Here is a 24,013-nt window from a genome sequence, read left to right as displayed (position 1 = left end):
GTTCAGGGACTGGGTAGGAAGGAGCCCCAGCTTGTGCTGAAAATGAAGTTGCACAAGCTGTATTTGCTGGAGGAGGTAGCCACACCAAGGCAGCTGAGCCAACGAGCATAGCAATGAGGGCTGCTGAACTCCTCTGCCTTGGGAGAGAGGTAAAGTGAATGTCTAACCACAGCTGCATATGATTAGATTAAAAAGAAATAAATCCAAGCATTATCAAAACATCTTCTAATCGATTCTTGGCTATCTGAAAGAAATCTGCTTCTCACTGGTCTGTCCCTGTAGGCAGCCACTGTGCTACACAGTCAAAAAGCGAGTGTTATCGTCCTAACTCCACGAGAAACCCGATTTGAAGAGTTTCGTTCTGCCAGGCCAGCAGGAGAACTGTGTCATGCGATCAGCACGTCCCATTAAAAAAAGGTCGTTTTATAACAATGACTACCAAGAGCCACAACTGTTACGAACAACTGCAGACCCACTCAGAGCCTCAGCCAGGGCTACATTAAAAATCCATTTGAAGCCCCGACATGATCCTAAGAGGACTAACCAAATTATTCCTTCTTTGCCGGGACTAGATGTTCTGATGGAATTGTTTCTAGGGAACAATTTGCCCATCTAAATAACTTAAAATTGTTCTAATTGCTAAAAGCTCTTTGCTGGAAAGGCGAAGTTGCTTCCCCAAGAGAAGAAAGGAAAAACTGGGAATAAATCTCAGTGCTGACGAAAACCACGGCGGCTTCAATGAGCTACAGCTGCCAGCAGCTGAGAACTTGGCAGAGATCTAGAACGAGGGCTTAGAAAAATGTTAATAAGCAAAGGGGGGAAAGGGGGAGAATCAGCTCATGAATTGTGCTAATTATTTCAGATTATGCTCTTTAAAACATATTTTCAGCCTCTTCCCTCTTAGAGGCGCCATTAATCCCAGCTGAAGCCAAGCAGGATGCTAAATATCTGGAATTCCCTTGCTGCCTTAACAGGCAAGAGTGTTCTTCACTTCGTGTCCTAACCTAATCCAAATGTTATTATGCATCATTTATCAGCCACTGTTTCCTAGCCCAGGAATAACTACATTTCACTAACACTGCAAATTATGCTTCTACACATGTAGGCTATTTTTTAAAAAAATCTGTACAGATTACAATTGTAGATGTCGCTCGCCCAAAATTCCCTTGACTAACACTCCCACCTGTCCCAGTGTATATAAATCAGAATGAAAAAAATCCCTTTTATTACCAAAAAAAGAGCTATCAGTCTCTTGCATCCGATGTGCCTGATGCTCCTCAAGTTACAGTTTGTGCTTGAATGCATGCACCAACCCCAAAAGCAACCGCGACCTGTGCTTTTCACGTGTGTGCTTATGGGTTTGGGTTACACACCAGTCCCCAATTTCAGTCCCACGATTTATTTTGTTTCCTAAGCAAAAGCCAGGGGTGAAAACTTCAAGGGATGCAGGTGCTGCAAGGAGGATGGCTCCTGATGTACCAGCATAAATCACATCAGGGCCCTTGGTAAGTGTCGCTAATATCTTGCCTGGGGTGAAATGCTTGACTCCAGCAGTCAAATGAGCCCCTAATACAGCTCAGGAGCTCAGTGCTTTCTCTCTCTCTCTCTCTCTTTTTTTTTTCCCTGCTTGCTTTTGAGCAACTTTTTGTTCAGTCACCGCTTTCCAACACAAGCTTGTCATCGCTTTGAAAGCCCAGGTTACGGGCTTGCATTTGTTTTCTCCTACAGAATGCATCATTTAAGGCTAATAAATTAAACATACGGAAGAGGCAGAGGGAGGAAAATTAGTTACAAGCATCTGCACCGGTCTCAGAGTTTATTTGTCTATGCAAGGCCCTGCTGCCATGGAGACGGGATTTCAGAGCTCGCTTCTCCCCGGGTTGCACACGGAAGGAGGCAGAGAGAGAGAAATAAGAGAGAGAAAGCAAAAGAGACCCAAAGGCAGGAGAAATTCCCCCTGTACACCCTTCGGATACAGAGCCCCCTCCCAGCTCATCTCTCTTTTGTCACCCTGGGCCGGATGGGGCAGCAGGTTGGACTCATTTTTTACCATCTCAGCTTTGCTCATTTCTAACCACCCCACCCCTTCTCGACACCCCCAGAGGTGTCAAGCCCCTTGTGCCGAGCCTTCTGCAGAGCATCGGTCCTTCTTGTGGGCTTTACACTCTCTGCTCTGCATCCCAGGATGGGAAAATTATTATTTTTTTTTTCTCTCCCCTGTGAGACCCACGATCCTCACCCCATCCGAGGCACAAGAAGCGCTTGCGGATGATGCGGTTCCGTAACCGGCCCGTCACGGCCATGTAGGACTGCCAGGCCTCGGTCAGCACCCAGCAGAAAGAGGAGAGGAAGAAGAAGTGCAAGAAAGCCGCCACCAGCGTGCATATCACCTGGAGAGAGGAGGAAAGGAGGACACGTGAGAGGAGAGAGGAGAGCGGCAGGCAGAGGGGGGCTGCTTCCAAACCAGGCTCTGGAAGGAAAGGTCACAGGGATCAGCAAAGGAAAGGACATTTTGGGAGGAGGGAGCCTCCCCCTCGAGCTTTGACCCTAGCTCGGGGCTGAAGCGTTTGCCTCAAATCGAAGCGCTGCTCAGAAACTGGTTGCTCTTAAGCATGGGCTCCAAGCCCGTGGTTAATTATTTTATAGGATCACAGAATATCCCGAGTTGGAAGGGACCCATGAGAATCATTGAGTCCAACCCCTGGCTCCACACAGGACCACCCAAAAATCACACCGTGTATCTGAGAGCATTGTCCAGACATTTCTTGAACCCCATCAGGCTCGGTGCTGTGCCAACGTCCCTGGGGAGCCTGTCCCAGTGCCCGACCACCTCTGGCTGCAGAACCTTTCCCTAACCCCCACCCTGACCCTCCCCTGTCCCAGCTCCGTGCCCTATTTTACTGAAGTCTCAGCCCACAGTGGTGCTGTTTGCCTGCAGCAAGACACATTCATTTCCCAGTGAACAAACCCCCAGTGCTTTCAGAGAGGATGGAGCAGTTATTAAGGTTTGCACAACACCGTGTCGGCGGTGCTTGGCAGTAACGAGCTCAGAGGAAGGCAAATCCGAGGGGTCCCTGCCAGGACGGATGGCTCTTTGCAGAGCAAATATGTGGAGCTGGGTGAAACCCTGGCTGCTAGGGGCTGGGAAGGACCCTGAGCATACGAGGTGCTGAGCTGTCCAGGAGCACGTAACTACTAGCAGAGAGGAAAAACAAAAAGCAAAGAAAAATTGCAATGAAATGACATTAGAAAAAATTTCATAACCGTGTGCTCTACCACTCAGCAGGGAAATCTCTCGGAGGAAATGCAGGGAGCTCAGGCCATTTAAAATTAAACCGGGGAAAGCACCAGCGAATGCATTACGGAGAACAACCCTGTAGTGCCGGGGAGATGGGCTGGAAAGCTGACAAGCTCGTCTTTGTTTTTTAACGCAGCAAAGCCAAATCGGTGCCGCTCCGTTAACTCTGCCAGAGCCGTGCTTCATTTTCACCATCGGAGAATGGGAACCCATCAATGGACGTGAAACCGATGGAAATAAACTCCCAAGGAGAAGGGAGAGCAAACAGAATTTAATAAAAGTGACTCTGGATGGAAAAAAAAATGGCTTAAGGCATTGAGAGCAGATGGGGAAGTGAAGAATTTCTCTGCTTTGAGTTATATCAGGAAACATGGACTTGGGGTTTATGGTCACTGAACCTAACTCTTTTTTCATCCACCAGCATCTTTCAGCACAGAGCTCTTGTGCACGTCTTTTATCACGATTTTATCGGATTGCTCTCGATCCATACACTGGCACAGCCAGGCGTTGTCAGAGGCTGGGAATAAAAGTCAGGCTGTGGGTTCGTGGAGACAGGGACTGCCTTCTCGTTTCATGTTTGTGTTTGACATAGAAACCTTTGGTATTCTGCCTACAAACGGATTCTGGATGACAGCTCTGTACAAATAACCCAGCTCAATGTGATAATTTGAAGTAATTTTCACATTTTAAAAGAATCCTCAAAATGTGTCTGCTATTCATCAGCTTACAGACCTACCTAAAACAGCTACAAACAGGGGATGTTTTCAGGAGTGTATTTTAAGATTTTTATTTTAGAACATTTTTTTAAGCTAATACCACAAATGACAGTCAGTTTTATTGTGCGGATTTTATTCTGCACCAACGTGTTTTTCTGCCCTCTTTGCCAGCAGTTTGGAGAGGAGAGAGAAGACCTCTCTGCCTTCCAGTTCTCCACCTGGAAGATACATTTTCCAAGTGTTTTTACTCAAACAGGTAATTTTGAGCGAAAAGGGAGAAGAAGAGAGGTGGAGAACACAACAAAAAATGCACATCTCTATTAATGACTGTGAATGGACCTCGTTAAAAATACATTAAGATCAAGGAGCTGATTTTACCCAGATTTGGGAATCATAAGGGAGTCTTCCCTCTTGTTTTCCCAGTCTCCTGAAGGAGTCGTGGCTGTCAAGGCCATTAGTCCTTGTTTTTCTTGAAGAGAAGAAATCAGGTTCCGTGCAGCATGTAAGCCTTTGAGATACGGTCAGTCCATACAGCAGTCGTTTCTTTTGTATCACATTAGTGCTGACCGTCATTTTTTAGCCTTTCATCTTCAAAAAGCTTAGCGAATCTAGGCGTGGAGTCTTGCCTTTGAGGTCCCACGGATGGAAATGATGGGGGAATTTGGCATTTCCCAGAAAACTAGCCCTGCAGAAATTCTCCCAGAGTAACTACGATTAAAAATCAATCAGCAACATTTTAGGAAGCTCCATAATCAATAATTGAATGTGAATAAATTCCTAATTCATACTTCTTTGTCTCTTCTCTGCAGAGTTTTCTTTCCCCGTTCCCTGCCAGAGACTGTTTACTAGATGGCTGAGCGGAAACCCAAGAATAACCTTTCTATTTCGGGTGTTTCATGCATATGTATGTGCAAAGAGCTAAGCTGCCTCGTGCAACCGCAACCAGCTTTGAATCCCCACTACCAGCTCTGATGATGAACATCCAGAACAACGTGAAAAAAAGCACAAGGGGCAACCGGGGCTCCCAGCTGTGCTCTGAAGGGGGTGTACGAGGGTTGAACACATCCACCTCCAATCCTGGAGTGAAAAAGAAGAACCAAAGAGGAGGTCCAGCCACGGTTGGCCTTGTTGAGCATCCCTTAGTGTTTCTTTCTATGAAAAGCTGCTCCTAGCACACGCTTGGGGTTGCAAGGAAAGCCCAGGGAAAGTGAATGCAAAGCTGAGCTCATCTTTTCCCCACCTCTTGCCCCCAAAAAAAGCACGGTGGCAAGGAAAGGCAGCTCTGCTTTGCAAAGATAGTTTCTGAAGGGTTTAATAGCAACTGGGCTGGCTGGCTGTGTCTCCCTACACTTTCCTACCCACACATGGCTCAAGCAGCTGTAAAGCTTCCTTTAAAACACAACCCAGCCCTGACCCAAAGGGCCTTCCATAGCAATGAGGCTTTGTGATTCATTAAAGCCTGGGGCTGCTCTGCAGAAACTCTTCCAAAAGTGACAGCATGCTGGCTGTCAAAGTAGTGACTCGAAAAACAAAACCTGGCTGGTCACTGGTCACTGTTAATTAAAAACTCGATTCTGATTTCTGATTGCAATTTCAGCAGCAGGATGAGCTGGAAAACATTTCTGGCCTCAGTTTCCTGCGCAGAGAAGTTCGGATGGTTGGAGCACTTGGGGAGGGAGGAAGATGTACAACGGGAAAATATTAATGACGAGCAGAGATTGGGTATGCCAGCTGCCAGCAGAGAAAGTGCTTTAGCTGGAGAAAAGTCATCCAGGCAACACAACACCTCTCCATCTGGATCTCTGATGCAATGAAGCATATACCCAGCCATCATTGTACAGGGCTTGAAAAACCAAATCTACTCCTTGCTTTCACTGCTGGAGCAGCACCGAGACCTGCAGTGAGTCCCTCAGGGCCCCAGGGTCCCAGAAATGTGCACAGGGTACCTGGTGACACTTCCCAACCCCAAAGAAAGGTGTTCTTGGCAGCTGTGCTGCTTAACATCTGCTGAGCGCTTTAAGCTTGAAGCATAAAAATTGCTGGAGAATTAAATGTAACACTGAGATGCTGAGTGTTTTCGTTTTTTTTTTTTTTTTTCCCCTCGCTCAATCTGTCCTTCTTTGTCATTTTTGGAAAATAAAACAGTGAAAGCCTTGCAAATAGCCACTTTTCTTCAGCGCGCCATGTGCCAGCTACTCTAGGCAGATATTCAAAAATATCACATTGGTTTTAATCAAAGCCCCGAGGATGCTGACAAATTATCAAAGAGCGAGCGAGAGAGAAAATTGAAATCTGCCATTTAGTCGTGTCTTTGACATGTTGCTAATTAACAGACGGGGGAAAAAATGAGGAAGCGCTGCCTGGATGGATTGTTTCCGTGCTAAAGCAGGGGAAAAGCAAACAAACCAATCAAGTCCAAGGCATCTCCTACCTTGTTCCGGGTCTGGGTCTGTCCAATCAGGATGAGAGCGTTGGAGGAGATGATGGAGAGGCAGAAGTTGATGAGAATGACGGAGCGCTCCGAGCGGATGTACCTGCAGGAAGAGAAGAGAGAGAGGGAGATCCACCCCGTTACACCTTGCGGGAAGCTACCTCGAAAGGCATCAACCAGATGCAGGTTGCACGGGGCCAGGCTCTACTCAAGGCCACGGTAAGAGATTGCCCCCTTCCTGCGGATCTTGTGCGTTAAATGGAGCAGAACGAGGGGGAAAAGAGGAGGAGAGCTCTGTGTGGTGCTCAGCCCACAGGTCTCGCAGTCCTCCCCCCATCAGTGCTGGAGGCATGAGCATGAGTCAACAAAGTAGGGGCCAGCCTGGTCCCTAGCCTGAACCCCTCCTAAACCAGGTCCGAGTGCTGCTAAGTCTTCTTCAACTCAGCTTACTGGAAAGGGGACTCGAAAAGGAGCTTAAAAGAAAACATACACGCAACACATGGCAAGAGTCCCAAATAAGAAGAGCCACAAGCATGCTGGCGATGAAAGCGGGTTACGAAAGCATGCACCTTCACAACAAAGTGTTTGCCATTCAGCATTCCCCTTTGTTTAACCTAAAAGCGCACCCAGAAGCGAGAAGGATTTGTGGCTTTTTTTGGTTTGTTTTCCCCAGGTGGAGAGGTTTAGCAATTCCCAAAACTAGGCCAAATATGTCGCTGTGGCCGTGGGTCCGGGACATTAGGGATCCAAGCTAGGAAGCCTTCGGCACCTTGCAGGAGCAAGCCACTTGTCACTTCCGATTTGCACGGTGCAGCGCGGCGTCGGCTCGCTGCTCAAGTACGTGCGTGACAATTCATTCCACCGACTGGCTACGGAGGAAGATTTCTTGGAAGGCACTTTTATGTACCTAATAAAATTAAAAGGCAATTGCAAAAGCGCAAGTCTTCAAGGATTGACTCAGGACCTGACCACACCAATCGCACACACGTGAATAATCCCAGTGATTCAGCCTGCATGCCGGATGAGTAAAGAGTAGAAACTAATGTCTCTAGAAATTAGAAACAGATCTGTTAACCAGACAGCTCATCCCTGGAGGCGAATGTAGGATTATTTCCTATATTCCGGCACATCAACTATTTATATTGATAATTTAATTTCGTTAATTAATTTCAGCAGGAGTCAGTCAGCCACGCCATTTGGCTAGGTGGACGGGACTGCAGCTCTGTGCTGTGCCAGGGGGGATCCGTGCTTCAGATCGACTGGAGGCTGCGAAGCTTTGCTTTTCACTTCCACCTGAGTTTGCCCTCCAGATAAGCAGGAAGGTTGAGGATCCACTTTCCTGGATATAAAAAGTCACTGGTGTAGCCTGAACTTACATCAGCTCTGATGGAAACCTGGTCTGTAGGTTGTTCTCCCTCTACACTCACCCCAGCCCCATAACACACTCCAAAATTCAGGCTTCCAGCCCAGCTAGAAACTGGGTTTGCTGCCTGCAAAGCAAACCTTGGGCTTCTTTCACGACCCATCTGATCAAGATTGCCCCGTTTCATCAGGCTCGATATGATGCTGTGGATCACCTGGATCCTACCCCATTTGGGGATGGGAGGTACCAAGCCATCAATCTAGCTAGGCTTTGATCGTGCGAAGCAAAACAAGCCCCAAGCTCAAGCCTATAGCCAGCAGCTCCTGGGAGACAGAAATGGAGATCTGGACTCTGTCCTGGTAGAAACAGGACGTGGTAAGTCTGTGTAGGAACACTGTGGTTTAGCTGGCGTTAGCATGCACTTAGGAAGTCTCTCCTGGTTAAAAAAGGTAAGAAATGAACTGAGTAGTGTTCATTTATAGTAGTTTGTATGTGGATGTAATGGGTTAGAAACTAGCTGTTTTCAGACTTTTTTCCCCCTAAAAAGCCTTTCCTCTCTCCATGCTTCCCTTCATCCACCAAAAGCCTTCCCTGCTGCCCAGATCCCTGCACTTCCAAAAAACGAGGTGTGAGTTGGCGCCACGTAGAAGCACAATATCAGAGTAAGTTAGATTGGAAGAAAACCTCTGGAGTTCAATCCTCTGCCCAAAGCAGGGCTAATTTCCAAGTCCCGTCCGATTTCTCAGAGCCTTGTCCAATCAAGTATCAAAAATGTGGAAGAATGGAAGTGCCACGGCCTCTTTTGGGTGGTTTATTGCAGCGTTTAATCACTCTCATGGAGGATCAGGTCTCCTTAGATCCAGTTGGATACTTTCACATGGCAACTGGTGGTCCTAGATCTTTCACTACACACCTCTGGGAGTTGTTTGACTCCTCTTTCTCCATGCCTCCTCCCTAACAGCTTCCTCTTCTCCAAGCTTATCAAGCCTCCTGTCCCAGGACTCTTCATCTGTCTTTGCTGTAGCATTTCTTCAGCCCGTATCTCCAGTTTGTTGAAGTCCTTCTGAGTGACGGTGCTGCTTTCCAGCGTATCAGCCACTCCTCCCATTTTGGTACCGTCCAAGAACCTGCCTACATTTTGTCCTTACCAAGGCTTTTGACACAAGTTCCCAGAGCATCCTAGTGGCCAGACTTGGGAATTGTGGGCTGAGTTGGTGGCTTTAAGGTAGATCAAAAGCTGGGTGGTCATCAAAGGGTAAGGGTCAAAGGCTTGAAGCCTAACCAGCAGCTGGTTACTAGCAGCATCTGTCAGGGATTGCTTCCAGGACCAACACTGTTTAGTACCTTCATTAACAACCTGGATGCTGGGGAAACAGCTCCTTGGCAGGTTCTTGGACGGTACCAAAATGGGAGGAGTGGCTGATACGCTGGAAAGCAGCACCGTCACTCAGAAGGACTTCAACAAGAACTCAGCCCACAATTCCCAAGTCTGGCCACTAGGATCCTATGGGAACTTGTGTCAAAAGCCTTGGTAAGGACAAAATGTACACCGCCCACTTCTCCTCGCTGTCCATAAAACCAGTCATCCCACCTGAAGAGGAAAACAGATACAAGCTGTCCTCAAAAAATACATGCTGTCTATTCCCAATCACTTCTTGTCCATCATTTTGCCTGGAAATAGCCTTTATAACTACTTGCTCTTCAGCCTTTGCAGAGGCTGAGCAGGCTGACCAGGCAGTAACTCTCTTGATCCTCCTCCTTGCCCTTTTTAAAGATGGGTGTAACCCTTCTTCCAACCATCACGAACTTCCCTAGATAGTGGCTCTACAATACCAGCCAGCTCCCTCGATGTATTCCACACATCCCGTTTGGAGTCATGGACTTGCAAACGTCCACTGTATGGAAATGGTCTTCAGCTCCCTCTTCCTTGGTGATGGAGAGCACTTCTTCGCTAGGTTCTGCCTCTAGATACTGGAAACTGGGTGCCTGGGGGTGAACCTTGCCAGCAGACCAAGATGAAGAAGGCACCGATTACCTTGATGCTTTCTGTGTCCTCCTCCATTAGGATACGTGCCCCATTCAACATGTCCCTGAGCCATCCTTTAGTGTCGACAGACCTACAGAAACCCTTCTTCGTGCCTTGCACGTCCCTTACCAGGTTCAAATCCAGCTGAGGTCCAACCTCCCTAGTTCAATCCTGTAGCCTGACCTCACTGCCAAACATTTTCAGGCTCCCACACTTGCTGTTTCACTTGCATCTCCTCTTCTCCAGCCCAGGGATGCTCCACAGAAAGAAATCAGCATCACTGTAAGGCCACCTAGCAAAAGAAGTTAGGAACTCGGAGCAGAGAGGGAAAAACGACAGGTCTCAATGGGTTTAGCCAGAGGAGAGAGCTCAGTAAAGGCAGAGCTTGCAGAGTGCTGTCTCACCACCCCCTGGCAGCTACATGGGCTCTGCCTACTTATCCCAAATATGTTGTACGCAGCCACCAAAGCTGGGAAAAACTCCCTGCAAACGTAGGGAGCTTCTGCTCCGGCCCAGGTCTTGTGGGATGCAGGGAAGCCCTGTACAAACTGAGACAGATGGAGAACGTGGGAAAACCCTGCAGTCTCTCTCTCTGTCCCTATCCTGCTCCTTTCCTCTCTGCAAACACTGACTCACTGCTGCTTCTCACGGCGCATACACGCGTCCTTCTCCCTGCACTCCCTTACTCATTCCTGCTACTCCCACCGGGGCCACCTTGGCATCTCCAGCAGCAGCAGAGCTCCTGGATCGAAAGCGAGCGTTAAAAGCCCCTCGAGAGCTCGCTGGCGACATCTAAATCAATCCTCAGCCTCGACGGGCAGGCAGGAAAAACAGCTCACGGGGCTCTCTCGGCAATACGGCATTCAGGCAGTGCTGCCAGCGAGGAAGGTCTGTGGGGCTCCACGTGCTGACGGCGGCTGGAAGGGCCGCTCAATAGCAGCATCGATCCCCGCACCGTGCAAAGGGCACTCTGACTCCAGAGGCTGTTGAATCGCTGCTTCAATCTCGTCCAGGGATGGAAAAGCCACTGGGGCTCTTCTGAAGCATCACCATGTCGAGATGCTGCTTGAAGGAATGGTATAGAGCTAAGCTGAAACACGGTACCAAGTCATTTCACCCCCTCTGATCCATGAGCAGTTACTCTTCTCCTCGTTTTTTTCATTTTCAATCAGTTTTCGAGTGGGAAGATCTTTTTTTTTCTCTGATCTCCCCTCTTTCCCACACAGGTGGTGGTGAACACGATCCCCACGTAGATCGTGGCTCCAGTTGTGACCTAGGACAACCGCTGCCAGGAGGTACCGAGGTCACCCCACTCTTATGTCCTATGTGTCACTGACCTCTGCCGCAGCTGCTAACAAAGCCAGAGATTTCCCACCTGTAGCAGCTATTTCGTAGCCATCTGGCTACTGGGAACTGGAGTGAGGCCACCAACAGGCCACCAGCAGCCATCAGACAGAAGCGAGAGCGAAGGGAGGCCGTGCCAAGCTGGCCGTGTCCAAGTGATGGCTTGCAGCAAGAAGCTCACACCGGTCACGCCGACGGCTGAGTAGGTGCCACTAAAAAACATCTTTTAGTGGGGTTGTCAATGTGACAAGGGGGGCAAATTCATTTCCTCTCTGGTCCCGAAGTGGGGATCGCCTCCCTTTTAATCTGCCCCTGATTCTTTACCATGTTCCTTTTCCCTTTTATTTTTTTCCCCTTTCTTTCTTTCTGCTTCCTATGTATAAACAAATCCTAGCCGGGCAAAATTCTGGGAAAGTCTCCAGATTGTCAGCCTCAGTGAGCCTATTCATCACAAGAGGTTCATGCTCAAGCTGAGCCCGTGTATGCCTGCTCCAGATGCCTTTGTCCAGAGCTCTGAATGGGAAATTTCCCGGCCAAAGCTCCCCAGAAGAGCTGAGCTCTGCTGACTGCACTCCGCAGAAGACCAAGCAGACAGGGCACGAGGATTTTCTCCCCTGCACAGGATAAAATAAGACCGCTTTGATACATCTGCTGTATTTTAGCAGCTGGAATAATACTGACTATCCCACTTCTGAGCAATCCCCCAGCTGTTGTCTGGCAGACTGTCTAACATCTAGGGCAAAACGAAGTGAAAGCCAGGAGAATGTTGGATATGATGTTCCTGAGACCATTATTAGAACAGCACATTCATGTCCAGCAGCTATGCCTAAAATAAAAAGGACACACAGAGTGCTCAGGGCTCAGCCACGGGAATGCTGTGAAGTTTAGAGAACATGAAAACATGATCTACAAATAAGAAATGAAACAAACTCAGCGCACCAAAGAGAAATTTTAGAGATCACTCGATCATGCTTTACAAATATTTACACAAAGAGACTGAGGATAGAGAGCCCTTTAGTCAAGATATATCTGGTCTCAGGATCACTTGGAAATGCATGTCCATCCCTTGCTAAATCAGAAATGCCCTTTCAAGCCCCCCATAAACATGTCCCCCCGTTCATGCTGAACTTGATCGTTTTGGGCATGGGTATAACGCCAAGGCTGCAATTAGAAATTACAAAGGGAATATTTTAAGCAGGGCAGGCAATTAACTTTCCTGGCCTCAATAACAGTAAATATTGAGGGGCAGGCTCCTGGAAGAAAACATAGTGTGTTACTCCAAATGACTCCATCATGCTCCAAACTGATTCAACCTCATGTCTGAACTTAGGTTTCGGATCCTGAACTAATTTCTAAGAGGAAAGAGAGGGTGAGGCGCCAACACCTGCTCTTCACTCCTCTCTCCTAACTTTCCACTTGATCCTGACACCAGTGACACCAGTAAGTCACCTACCAGCGCTGCCCAGTGCTGCCCAGCCTGAGGAAAAGCAGGAGAGGACAAGGACTTGAGCAGGTCCAATGATACCCCAGGCACGGAAAAACCTGAGTTCTAGATAAACGTTATCATGATCAGTCTTCAGCTCAGAGCACTCACCATAATTAACCAGCCACTATGCACTGTCACAGTATCAACAAAAAGGTGCATTTTTTTGCTCATTTGTTACTCCTTTGTCACTTTCCTCTAAAAATGGGTAGAAAAAGTTATCTCAGTTCACAACTCGAACATGAATTGACCCTTTCCTCCCTAGTAAGAGGTGTCATTGGACAAGGTAAGAGCCTCAGACTAATCCCTTCTCACAAAGGGTCCCAAGCAGTATATTCCCTGTAGCCACTCCATTTCAATTTTGGGGGTGCTCACCTGGTTCTGATTTTCCTTATTTTGTTTATTTTAGAGTCAAGAAGCTCTCAGCATGTTAGTTTAGGAAAGGCAAGGCTTTCCACAATAAGCTCAGCCCTTGTGTGATGCAGTACATGAGGAGAACCCATGCAAACTTTGGGTTCTTGGGCTTGCAAGAATCCACCAGCACGTATTGTACAGGGGCATGGGCCAACGTGGACCTTTGTTTCATACAGCTCAGCCACAAAATCAAGTCAGCCTCTATAATCAATGCAATTTAAGGTTGCACCTGACCTGCTTATAGGTGTACAGGAGCTCCCTGAAATGGGATGTAGCGAGGAATCCCAGCTGAAGCTAAAGGCAGGACATAACTACGAGACTGGAGAGTAATTTAGCCCGCTAGATTTAACATCCTTAAGCTCCTGAAAAGTGCTGTCAGTTCTTCAGACCAGACGTTTTCGTAACGGATCGTGGATGTTTTGATGGTACCAAAGACCAGCCCACGATGCCTTGAAGCAACCTGTCTGCCAGGAGGCAGCGTGCGTCCACCTCTCTGCAAACGAGGTTTCCCAGGGTGTGTAAAGGCATCAGAAACAGCACACAGCTTTTGAAAATGAACAGTGCGACTACATGGGGTCGTGGCACTCATTTCACTGTGCTAATTTCTCTGGCACGAAAAGCAAAGAGTGATGCCAACTAAGCCACCGTGATGACTTTTTGTAGGACCCACTCATTACAAAGGGGCTCTTCCTCAGGCACCAGGCACCCAAAACACGACAGTAAAACCTCCAGGATCCATGTAGGTCAAGAGACAGTTACTTTCCCCAACAAGAAGAGAAGAAGAGAATGAAAGCCATACCTCCAAACAGAGACATAAATGATAATCAACAGCAAAAGTGTCAGCGAAGATACTCCACAGCCTACAATTAACGTGACAGAAGGGACCAGCACCTTTTCCATGTTCTGAAAGAGAGAAAGTAAGACATTAAAGCAAAAACAAATTAAAAAAAAAAGAAAAAAAAAAAAAGATGCTCAGGAGACGCTACCAGCTCGATTTCACGGCAAGGACTTTCCTCCTAATTGTCTGCAACTCACCTGACCTTCACATCGCACTACCCACACAAATAAAGAGGAGAGAGGACCAGGATCTATTTTTGGGTGACCCAACCTTTGTTTGATCCCGATTCTGCTCCCACATGCACCGGTGTTAAGGCTGGGATGAAAATTGGTATCCACAGCCAGGCAGAGGTGTAAAAGCACAGGTTACAAGGGGAGGATCGGGCCCTTCGTGTCCAGCGTGAGGATAATTAATGAGGCAGAAGCAGGAGGCACTGCCCACACTCGAAAGATTACAAATGAGATCTTCTGGGAACGACTGATGCTGAAGCTTGGAGGATGAAAAGAAGGTGAAAATCTTCCACTGACTACAAACATCCATCTGGCAAGGGAGGAGACGAGGCAAGGAAAGGAAAAACACGCTGCCTACTCCCCCCAGGGACCCAGCATCCAGTCACACCATCCATCACTTCACAACCCTTACACTACCAGGCATCTCTTCGTGTGCCGGGGACTTCTGAAAATGCTGCTGTGCAACAGTTCTCCTCCACTGTCTGAACACAAAGGATCTGCTGCCATCAGTCCTTGCAACATCAAGAACAAATATATTGGGGCTATAATCCTCCTAACCTTGTTCTCTGCATCCCTGGGACCATGTCCATAACTAGAGTTATCTGCATCTGCCTGACCAACACCGCTAAATTCCCCTTGTTCTACAAATCTCTCTCACCACCTGGTTTTCTCTGCAGCAAGATTTTTTCTCCAGCATGTTTCTCATCTCCACGCCAGTGATCTCTGCTGGCATGGAGGCGGAGGAGCTGAGCCCCACCATGCAGCACAGGACCCTCTACACGAAGCATTTTGCAGAGATATGGGAAAACACTCCAGATTGGTGCTGTACCAAGCCCTATCGCTACAGCTGGGGAGATGAGATGGTTTCTGACATAGCAAGGGCTTGGGATCTGAGTTAAATTATCCCGGCGGTTTGAAGGGCTCGGGAAGATCTTCCTTACTTGCATATTTCGATTAAGGCCACCTCTTAGATTTTTCATCTCGCTGGGGGGAATTAATGAGGAACAAAGCTTTCAGCACCCTGCTGGTGAAACCCATGGGAGCTATGGGAAGGCTGGCACAAGATCTTAAGGGATCTGAGAAAAAACTGAGTGACGAATTCAGAAGTTTGAATGCCCAGCTGGGCATACGTACCCAAAGGAGTAGGGGCTGGTTGCAGGATTTTCACTCAAGAGCTGATGGGATACAGACGACTGTAGACTGGAAGCCAAGTGTGATGCTACATCTCTGCAGTGTTCCCATTCCACTGATCCTATTAGCCCTGACACATCACCTTACCAGGACTGTACAGCTTCCCTGAGCTTTCTTTGGGAAATGGGAGGCTTGGGACTCTCTGAATTCACCGCTGTAGGATACAGATTGAGGTTGTGGATGCTGAGCCCAATTCAATTGGCTGAAATTATGGGATTGGATGTAAGACAATGCCTTAGTCCCTCTAATTATGAGCAATTGTGCATGAACAGCAAGAACATGGCACAGAGCCTCCCCAGTCCATCCAGCAAGGACCCGCATTCTCCCACCTAGAGCTTTCTGAAAAGGTTTCAGATCACACACTGAGTTTTCCTCTTATTTGGATCACTGAGATTTTTAACATCGACTGCTGGGACTCTATTCCCACCATGGGAATTTACTCCTGCCAAATATTTGTGGAAAGTTAGAAGCAGGGTTTTTGAGAATTAGGTAAACATCGAGAAAGACACCTCAGTGAAAATATGAACGTTTCCACTTGTTTTCCATTAAAAAAAAGTTGAAAGTGGACACCTTCCAGATGGTGCAAGTGCTGAAATATTGCGTCCTGCTCCTTATAAACTGACGTGTGGAAGGGACGTTCTCTGGGAATCGAAGTCTGTGATTTAGTCAGGATACGGGAGAGAAATGCAATCCCCAGACAAAGCCACAGCTTCTCCCTTTGCCACCTCTACCCTGTTTCGCCCCGCAGAAGCCCAGCCCTGCCTCAAAGATGTAGGACTGCAAAAAATGGGAAGAAGAGCTCTTCAGACATGGACTGGGCTCTGTTCAGCCGCTCCAAGCTCCCTCCAACCCCCTTCCTCTCCCTGCTCCTCCCTTTCGGCAACACGAGTTCACATCACACGAGCGGTGGCCTGGGACGAGCATCGATTGTGACATTTGATTTAAGTAGGTCTCGTTTCAATGGCTTTTCATGGGCAACTGGATAAAAGTCGGGGAGGAGCTCCATTAAAGCAAAAAAAAAAAAATAAAAAAAAATAACAGCAGATAATTCATTTCTAAGCCATCTGAGAGCACCACGAGAAAAGGAGTTGGGATTTTAACGGAGGAGCAGACTTTGTCCCTGTATTCCCAACTCAATAACCCTAATTCCCTTCCACATCCTCTCCAACCTCCTCCAGCCCCAAAACCCTCAGGTTCTTTCCCCAACTGGAAGCCGGGCTGGTGGATAATAGCTGGTGTCTTCCTCCTTCTAGAAGACCCCAATCTGCTCCTCCTTCCTTTATCCTTCTGCCAAATTTCCACAAGACCCCTGGGCACCAGAGGCACTCTTCCTGAGGAGGTGCCATGACCCTCATCCCTTCTCCCCACAGACCAGGGATGGTTGGTCTGGCCCTACTGACATCACGAGAATGGGTAACTATAAAAAACACTGCCTGCAATAAGAGCAGGAGCTCACTTGTGGGCAGAACAGGAGGTCCTAAAGGCTCAGGACCATGTAGATTAGGATCCTGCTTTTTTTTTTTTTTTTCATTATTAAGGTTTCTCTGTCTTCCCCATCTTCCTTTCCCCCTCCTACACTCCTTCCCTTTGGCAAATGAAGCATTGTTTGTTTTATTTCTCCTGACTAATTAAATCCCCTGACAGAAGGTGGTTGGATGCTGGAGGATCTGGGGCTAGCAAGGAAAAATTTCTTCAGAGGAGGAAGAGGGGAAACCAAAAGATTGGTTTAAAAAGAAATAGCAATACCACCAAAATGACAGCAAGGACCTCTACAGGAGCTCCCCGGCACCACAGCCAAGAGGGAAATTGGTTCTTTGTGAAGGCCAGGCAAGGCACGGGGTGTCACCTTGTCCTGCCTGGACTGGAGATGGCACCAAGTGGCCCATCACTGCCTCTCCTCCATCCCCTGTCTGCTGCCGGTGGCCTCGGGGAGCCTCCCAAAACGCAGGTGAGACCGTGCCCCCGGGGTGCTGAAGGAAGACCTTCGCATGGGCACAGCAGGACAGAGCTGGTGGTTACGAGTCACAAGTGCCACCGTCCTGTCACCAAGCATGACAAGGGAGGAGGGGAGCAATCAATGACATCAGCGAGGATGGAAATAACGAGCGCCGCTGCCCGCGGCTGCTGGCTGCCCGGCCACCGCATTGCCCTGCCTAGCAGGGCACAAGGACGCTCCTCTTCTTGACAATTTCCCTCGGCTTCCTTCTTCTCCTCTTCCCTTCTCTTCCTTTATCCTTTTTTTTTTCCCCTTTTCTCCCTTGTCTTACTTTTCTCCTTACTTTGGCCATTATCCATGACACGCTCTGCCTTTTCTTCTCGCTCTCAATGCTTCTCCCTTGCTCTCCTCCCTTTGCATTCTCTCCATGTCTCCCTTTCCATCTTTTAGTTTCTGCACCACGCCGTGAAAAGTGACTTCATCTGAGCTGTGCCTGTTCCGTTATCCTGCTCTGGCTCCAGGGTCAAAGAGGCTCCAATTAGAACAAAGTCAAAAATGGTATTTCTTAATGCCACACCGTTTGCCTGAGACCTTACAAGCAAGCTGTTACTTTTGCTTTTCCCATCTTCGATACCGAGCAAGGCTGAACGAACTCTTTACAGGCACGACAGCCTACTAATAAAGCCACTGAAAAATTAAACCATTTGTTTTTCTCTCAAATTAGCTGCAGACATGTGAGTTTGGAGTTTGGGGCTTTGTTTTTGCAGATGTGTTTGCTGCTCAGAATGGTCGCCTTGAGCCTGACTCCTCGCACATTTTACATGAAAGCCTCATGAAACAAGAGAATTACGGAAGTCCTGGTTGCAAGGGACATCTGGAGGCTTCTAATGCAACTTATTGCTTGGAGCAGGACTCAGACTAACATGAAGTGAGGATGACTTTGTCTAGATGAGGCTGGGAAACCCTCAAAGACCACGAGCCCCAGCATCCTTCTGATGGCCATGCCAAGACCGTGCCACTCTGCCAGGGAAACCTTTTCTTCCTAATATCCCGCATTATTCTTACAAGCTATAGCTTGTGGCTCTTGTCCCTTGCTATATCACCAGGCACAAGCCAGAGGAGCTTGGTCTTACAGTTTTTGCCATGGTACCTGCAGGCTGTGAGCAGAGTGCCCCTCACCTTCCTCTTCGCATGACCAACTTCTACCGCTCAAGTCATGGGCAGTGAGACTCGTTCGATTCTTCTATGAACAGACTGGACCCGATGGCATGCTGCGCTCCAAAAACTGCTCAGAAACCACTTCGCTGTGCCACTGGACTAAAGGCTTTTCTCAGTTCCCCAGCAGTTTTTAAAGCCACTTTCTATTGATTTTGTTGCTGGTCGGACAACTCTTTTCAAAGCAGCGAGCTATCAAAGAGGTGGTAAAATTGCTGGAAAATACTGCTTTTACCAGTAATCATGAAAGTGAACTGCTTTCTGAACAAGGGGGTGTATGTCGGTGCTGTAAGAAAACAACCTAGCAGGGATGAATGACCGGGAGGGGGATGTGCTCTTGTAATTGGTGAAAAAAATCCTGAAAACGTTTTTATCCCCACTTAGATTCTGAGTTTTTCATTCGGGCTCAGGCTCTTTGGGTTCTCCTGGCAGCATGCAGGCAACAAAAGCAGGTGTAAAGCTACGAGGAAGGTATGAATGCAAAGCATCTAGGTTGTTGTCTCCAGCTCCTGCTGCCCACCAGCCACGCGTTGCTCACACCCAGGCTCCCGGCCAAGTGCAGGTCAAAAGGAAACTTGTTCACGGGATGTGAACTGGGATCTGCCCTGCTCCAGGCACCACGGAGTACACGATTAGGTGCAGAAGCTCACCTGGTGGACAGCAACTAGTTCCTTTTGTACCTGGCCTTCATTCGTTCTTACTTTAAGGCTCCCTTTCCAAACAATTGCCTCATTGTGAAAATACAGGGGTGCATGTACGTAGCTATGTGTATCTGTATGTATATTTAAGGGGTTTGGTGAAGTACCAGCCATGTTCTGCACCCCAGCACAATCACTGCATAAAAAGGACAGCAGTTGCCCCAAAGGGCAGCAACCCAGGTTATTCTTCTTTCAATACCTAAAGGGGTCTTATAGAAAGGATGGAGAAGGACTCTTTGCTCGGGTGGATAATGATAGGACAAGGGGGAATGGTCTTCAACTAAAAGAGGATAGATTTAGACTAGACATTATGAGGAAATTCTTCACTGTGAGGGTGGTGAGGCACTGGAACAGGTTGCCTAAGGAGGTTGCGGATGCCCCATCCCTGGAGGTGCTCAAGGCCAGGCCTGATGGGGTCTTGGCCAACCTGATCTGGTGGGTGGCATCCCTGCCTATGGCAGGGGGTTGGAGTTAGGTGATACTTAAGGTCCCTTCCAACCCGAGCCATTCTATGATTCTAGGATTCTCCCATGGCAATATACAGTGTTTTTAAGGACTTTGACAATGAGTGATGCTATGAAACCTTCACCTGAGTACACACCGGGCTCTTGACCCAGCTCAGCCATGTGCCCACCACAGAGGACTCTGCAGAGCCAAGAGGAGCAAAGCCATGCCCTCACTCACCCATACCCCATTACACAGCACAAGAAGGTGCTGCTCGTACTCCCCTGAACATCACACAGTGCTCAGCAGAAGCAGCACAGACATCCAGCTGCCCAGCTGCAGCAGGGCATGCCAGCTGCTGAGAACCACGGCAAAATTACAGATACGGGTGGAGCTGCTAAAGGGAAAGCTCAGTTTTCACCTCCTGGAAGAAGTATTTCTTGCTCTAGTTGTTGTGGGTCTGCTCTGCCCCACGGCATTTCAGACTGTGTTACCCCAGGAGAAAATTCATGCACTAATACTGATCCTACCGCGGATGGGGAGAGAGGAAGAGGACACAGGCTCTTTTTGGTGGACCCCAAAACAGAGGCAGGAGCAAGGATTTAGTGAAGGTGGGACCAGGTCACTGGGGAAAGGAGCTTTTTGGGGGCTCAGCATTATCAGCAGCCCTGCAGGGCTCACTTAACTCAAAACAGAGGAGCACCGAGGAGGCATGAAACTATTTTCCAGTTTCTGAGCAGGGCTTTGAGATCACTACACGAAAATCCCTTAGTGGTATCGTTAATAACCAAGTTCTTTGCAACTTCTTTTCTGGCATCCTCCCCGGCTCAGCCCATGTCAGTGCAAGAGCAGTCCTGAGGATTTGTACCTTGTTTTGCTTCCTTCACATCACAATCACCATCTTCTCATGTCAAAGCTAATAGCCCCCCGTTATCGGCAGCGTATCTGTGGAGCTGAGGGCTCCTTTTATGCAATTTGGCCAGTCTAACGGGCAATTCTGTGTAATTACAGTCCAGGAAAATCACCCGGAGAGACACCTTAATGCGCTACTATTTATTAACAACTGCTAACTCCGCTCAGTACTGAGCCTGCTCCCAAGACACAACAGGGCAATCTGCCTTTCAAACAGCCTCGAGGAAGCTCTCGGGGTGGAGGAGTGGTTAGTAGGGACAATATAATCATTTCCTTCAGACTGGTGGCGAATTACAGGAGGTAACGGCGGCGTTATCTACCTGCCAGTGGTCAGCACGACAAGTCGCCTTGCTGCAGCTCCGTGAAGGACCAGACTGCGTTCCCAGGTCCAAAACTTGAAGTCGGGACATCAAGGAGGGCTGGACTGTGCTTGTATTAACATGAAGGACCCCACTCAACCCATCTGCTTTGGACTGAAAACACTGCCCTTAACTTCTCAGGGGCCTATTTTGTCCCCCCCTGGAAATGGAAGGGGATAACAGTGCTCTCCCTCCATCTGCCAGACCTCAGTTCAGCTTGGATTTTAGATGTGTGCCTTAGGGGGTTCCCGGAGCTATGTCAGGACAATCAAGCACGAGCATCTCATTCTCTGCTGCACAATATCAACGTGGGGAGGTATGAAGGAGAGAGAGCAGACAGTTTTTACTTTAACTGTTCCTTAGCTGGCCGTCCAGAGTACCTGTTTTCTAAATCTTTGCTCTTTATGTGCATGGTGAGACTTGCTCTGTCCCAGCCCTACCCTTTAAAGCAAGTTTTACATGGTGGAAGGGAAAACAGAACCAATTTCCATGGTAAAGCTGGTAATAACCAAAGCAGTCTAGCCCTCTATGGGCCCTCTCTCCTTCTGAGACACCCGAGGCAGAAGAGAACTTCAATCAGGCTGTGCAATACCACTATCAAATGCGCTGCACTGAGCAGCAAACCCTACCTCGCCAGGTCTGCTGTAGAAAATAAGAGGGCCCAGGACCATTCTGCTGCCCTGAGATGAAGTGATGTAGTAGAGCTGATGCTCTACCAGCTCAAGCTTCAAAATAGAAGGGTTTCGTCCATACCTTCTGGTGGAACATCTATGGACCGTGCCATCCCCTGGGCACTGCAATTTGGCACAGGGACAAAGGCAGTGGGGACAATTACAGGGCAGTGGTAGACTGGGATTTGATATTATTAATATTATTATTATTAACATTATTATTACTAGTATTATTTTACAGTATGGACATAGGGGCTGAGTCTAATGACATTAAAAATGAGCCTCCTTCACTGCTCCTCTCTGCTTGGGATCGCCCCTTCTCTGTACTACACAGCAGACAACCAGTTCCAATAAAATCTATAAAAGATTTGCAAGCTCATCCTCGAATTACCCATCCTGGTCTGCTTTCACACGTGTGTTCTCAGCTCTGCTAACTTCAGAGCCGCAGTGCTCAGCCCCTCGCGGGGAAACGGGGCGAGATTTACACACAGCAAAAAAAAAAAAAAAAAAAAAAAAAAAAAAAAAAAAAGAGGAGAAAAAAATAACGCCATGGCAGACTGGGAATGGAAAACGAGGGGGGGGAATCCAGACTGTGTTTATCCTGATTTAAGTAGGGTTTTGGTTCCATGCCAGGCGACGGCGTTTCACCAAATTACTCCAAAACAGCCCGCTGTTTGTTGTACTCTCTCGGCGTCGTGCTGGCGAGCCGTGCCAGAGCTGCGGCTCTCCCGGCAGAGCGGGCGATGCTCACCCTGCCCTGGGGACAGCCCAGCCGAAGGAGAAAGGTGTCTGGAAGTCCCCTTAATTTCTGCTTCCAGCCGTGATTCCTCTCCTGCAAGGACTTGTCTCTCACCGTTCAGCCCCTGAAGGTCCCTCTGTTGGCAATGGCTCCTGACCCAAGCTAGGGCTGAACCCAAAACCTTGAAGAAAAAGGTGTTTCCAGCTCGCTATCAATCCTCCGAGGCTTTCGGGAGCGAATTGGCTGGAGTTTGCCTCTGAAGAGGATAGGAAAGGATTTCAGCTATTTAGCAGCTGATGGGATTTGTGGGCGTCACACAGATGCCGTTGTGGTGACAGTGACAGCTTTCTGCCAGCTACAATCGGAAGAACCCATGGGATCGGGCATGATTTCCCCCACCCAGTGCAATACTGGGTGGTTACTGGGGTCTGCTGGTGCCAGCTCCCTCTGCACGGGGTGGTGCTGTCACAGCAGGGCTCCAGGAGTCAGCTTCTGGCCCTGCCGCTCGTCTCATCCTCAGCTGAGCGACGGGGAAGTAAAACCATAACAGCCCCTGGATTTACACCGATTTGATATTATCTCCTCCAACTTGATATAAACACGACCCAACTGGCCCCACCCGGGAAAGAGCTGACACGACTGACACATTTAAAAGAGCAGAAAGAGCAATTTGTCATGAAAAGTAAAAGCGTTGGCTTACTTATGGGAAAAGAGCAAAGTCACTTTGCTTTCGTGGATTTATGGGATGCATTCTGCACATCCCTCTGGTTGGTAGGGCAGGTAGCTGGCGAGCCCTCGAGCTGCAGACCTCGTTTTGACCGACCATCAACATCACACCAGCTTCTCACTTAGACTGGCGCAACTTTCAGAGAGGAGTTTCAAGCTCGTGTGCTCATTTTTAGGAGCCTGACATTTGTTTTCTGTGCGTATTGACCATTTTCACGTGAAGATTGCCTTACTGCCAAACTCTTGCCAGGGAATTTGTCCACTCAGCTGTCCATGGACAGCAAAGGTATTAAAGCACGAGCCTGTTGGAAACGGATTCAATTTTGGTTTAGATGAGCAGACGTTTGTTGCAAAATAATAATAACGGCTTAATTTCCATGTCTCACCGCATGGCAGTTCAAGGGCAACCTAAGCCTTTAGGCAGGGCACAGCAGGGCTGAGTGGTGAAGCAGCTTGTCAAAATTACCTAAAAAAGGCTTTTCCAGGCAAAAACGCTCTGGAGATGCGCGCGTGGCGAATAAGAAAGGTAGGTAAAATGCTCAACGGTTCAACCAGCTCTTTTTGGGGCTCCAAACACGACGTGCTCAGCCCTAGCAGGGCTTTGAAAGGGAAGATGATCCCTCTTAGCATGAACGCGCTGGCTCCCACCCCTGCCGAGCCCATGAGACCTGCCTCCGTCACCCACTCGTTACCATTTTCAACCGAGCACCTTTGTGCTGTCTCCCACGCCGTCCTCTGCCTCGGGAGAACCTCCCCCCCGCAAAAAACACACCTAGAAAGCCACCCGGGGCTCTGTCTTTAATTCTCCCTAAAAGCCTGGCGGGTGCAGTGCCTACAGAAAGCTCCTGCTGGCGGCAGATGTGCCACGACTCGCTGCAGTGACTAATGCCCTCGCGCTGCTCACACGTGTCCCCACGCCCGCCTGCAGCCACGTGTCGCCTTTCCTTTTGCATTTCAGATGGAAGCTCTTTGGGATCGG

General features: G+C 48.5%; 1 protein-coding gene across 11 annotated transcripts in view; it reads right to left on the bottom strand.

The window, feature by feature from the left end:
* Positions 1-24,013, bottom strand: part of ADGRB1 (adhesion G protein-coupled receptor B1) — a 258,665-nt gene that overhangs the window by 51,474 nt on the left and 183,178 nt on the right. For all 11 annotated transcript variants that reach the window (XM_080580828.1, XM_080580829.1, XM_080580833.1 and 8 more), the window contains 3 exons: positions 13,875-13,978; positions 6,446-6,548; positions 2,240-2,390 (listed from right to left, as the gene is read on the bottom strand). In XM_080580828.1, the coding sequence (XP_080436954.1) occupies positions 2,240-2,390; positions 6,446-6,548; positions 13,875-13,978 (358 nt within the window). The remainder of the gene's footprint in view (positions 1-2,239; positions 2,391-6,445; positions 6,549-13,874; positions 13,979-24,013) is intronic.

Source organism: Anser brachyrhynchus, assembly GCF_964034855.1.
Source record: "Anser brachyrhynchus genome assembly, chromosome: 2".
Lineage (NCBI taxonomy): Eukaryota > Metazoa > Chordata > Aves > Anseriformes > Anatidae > Anser > Anser brachyrhynchus.
This window is presented reverse-complemented; position numbering and strand designations above follow the sequence as displayed.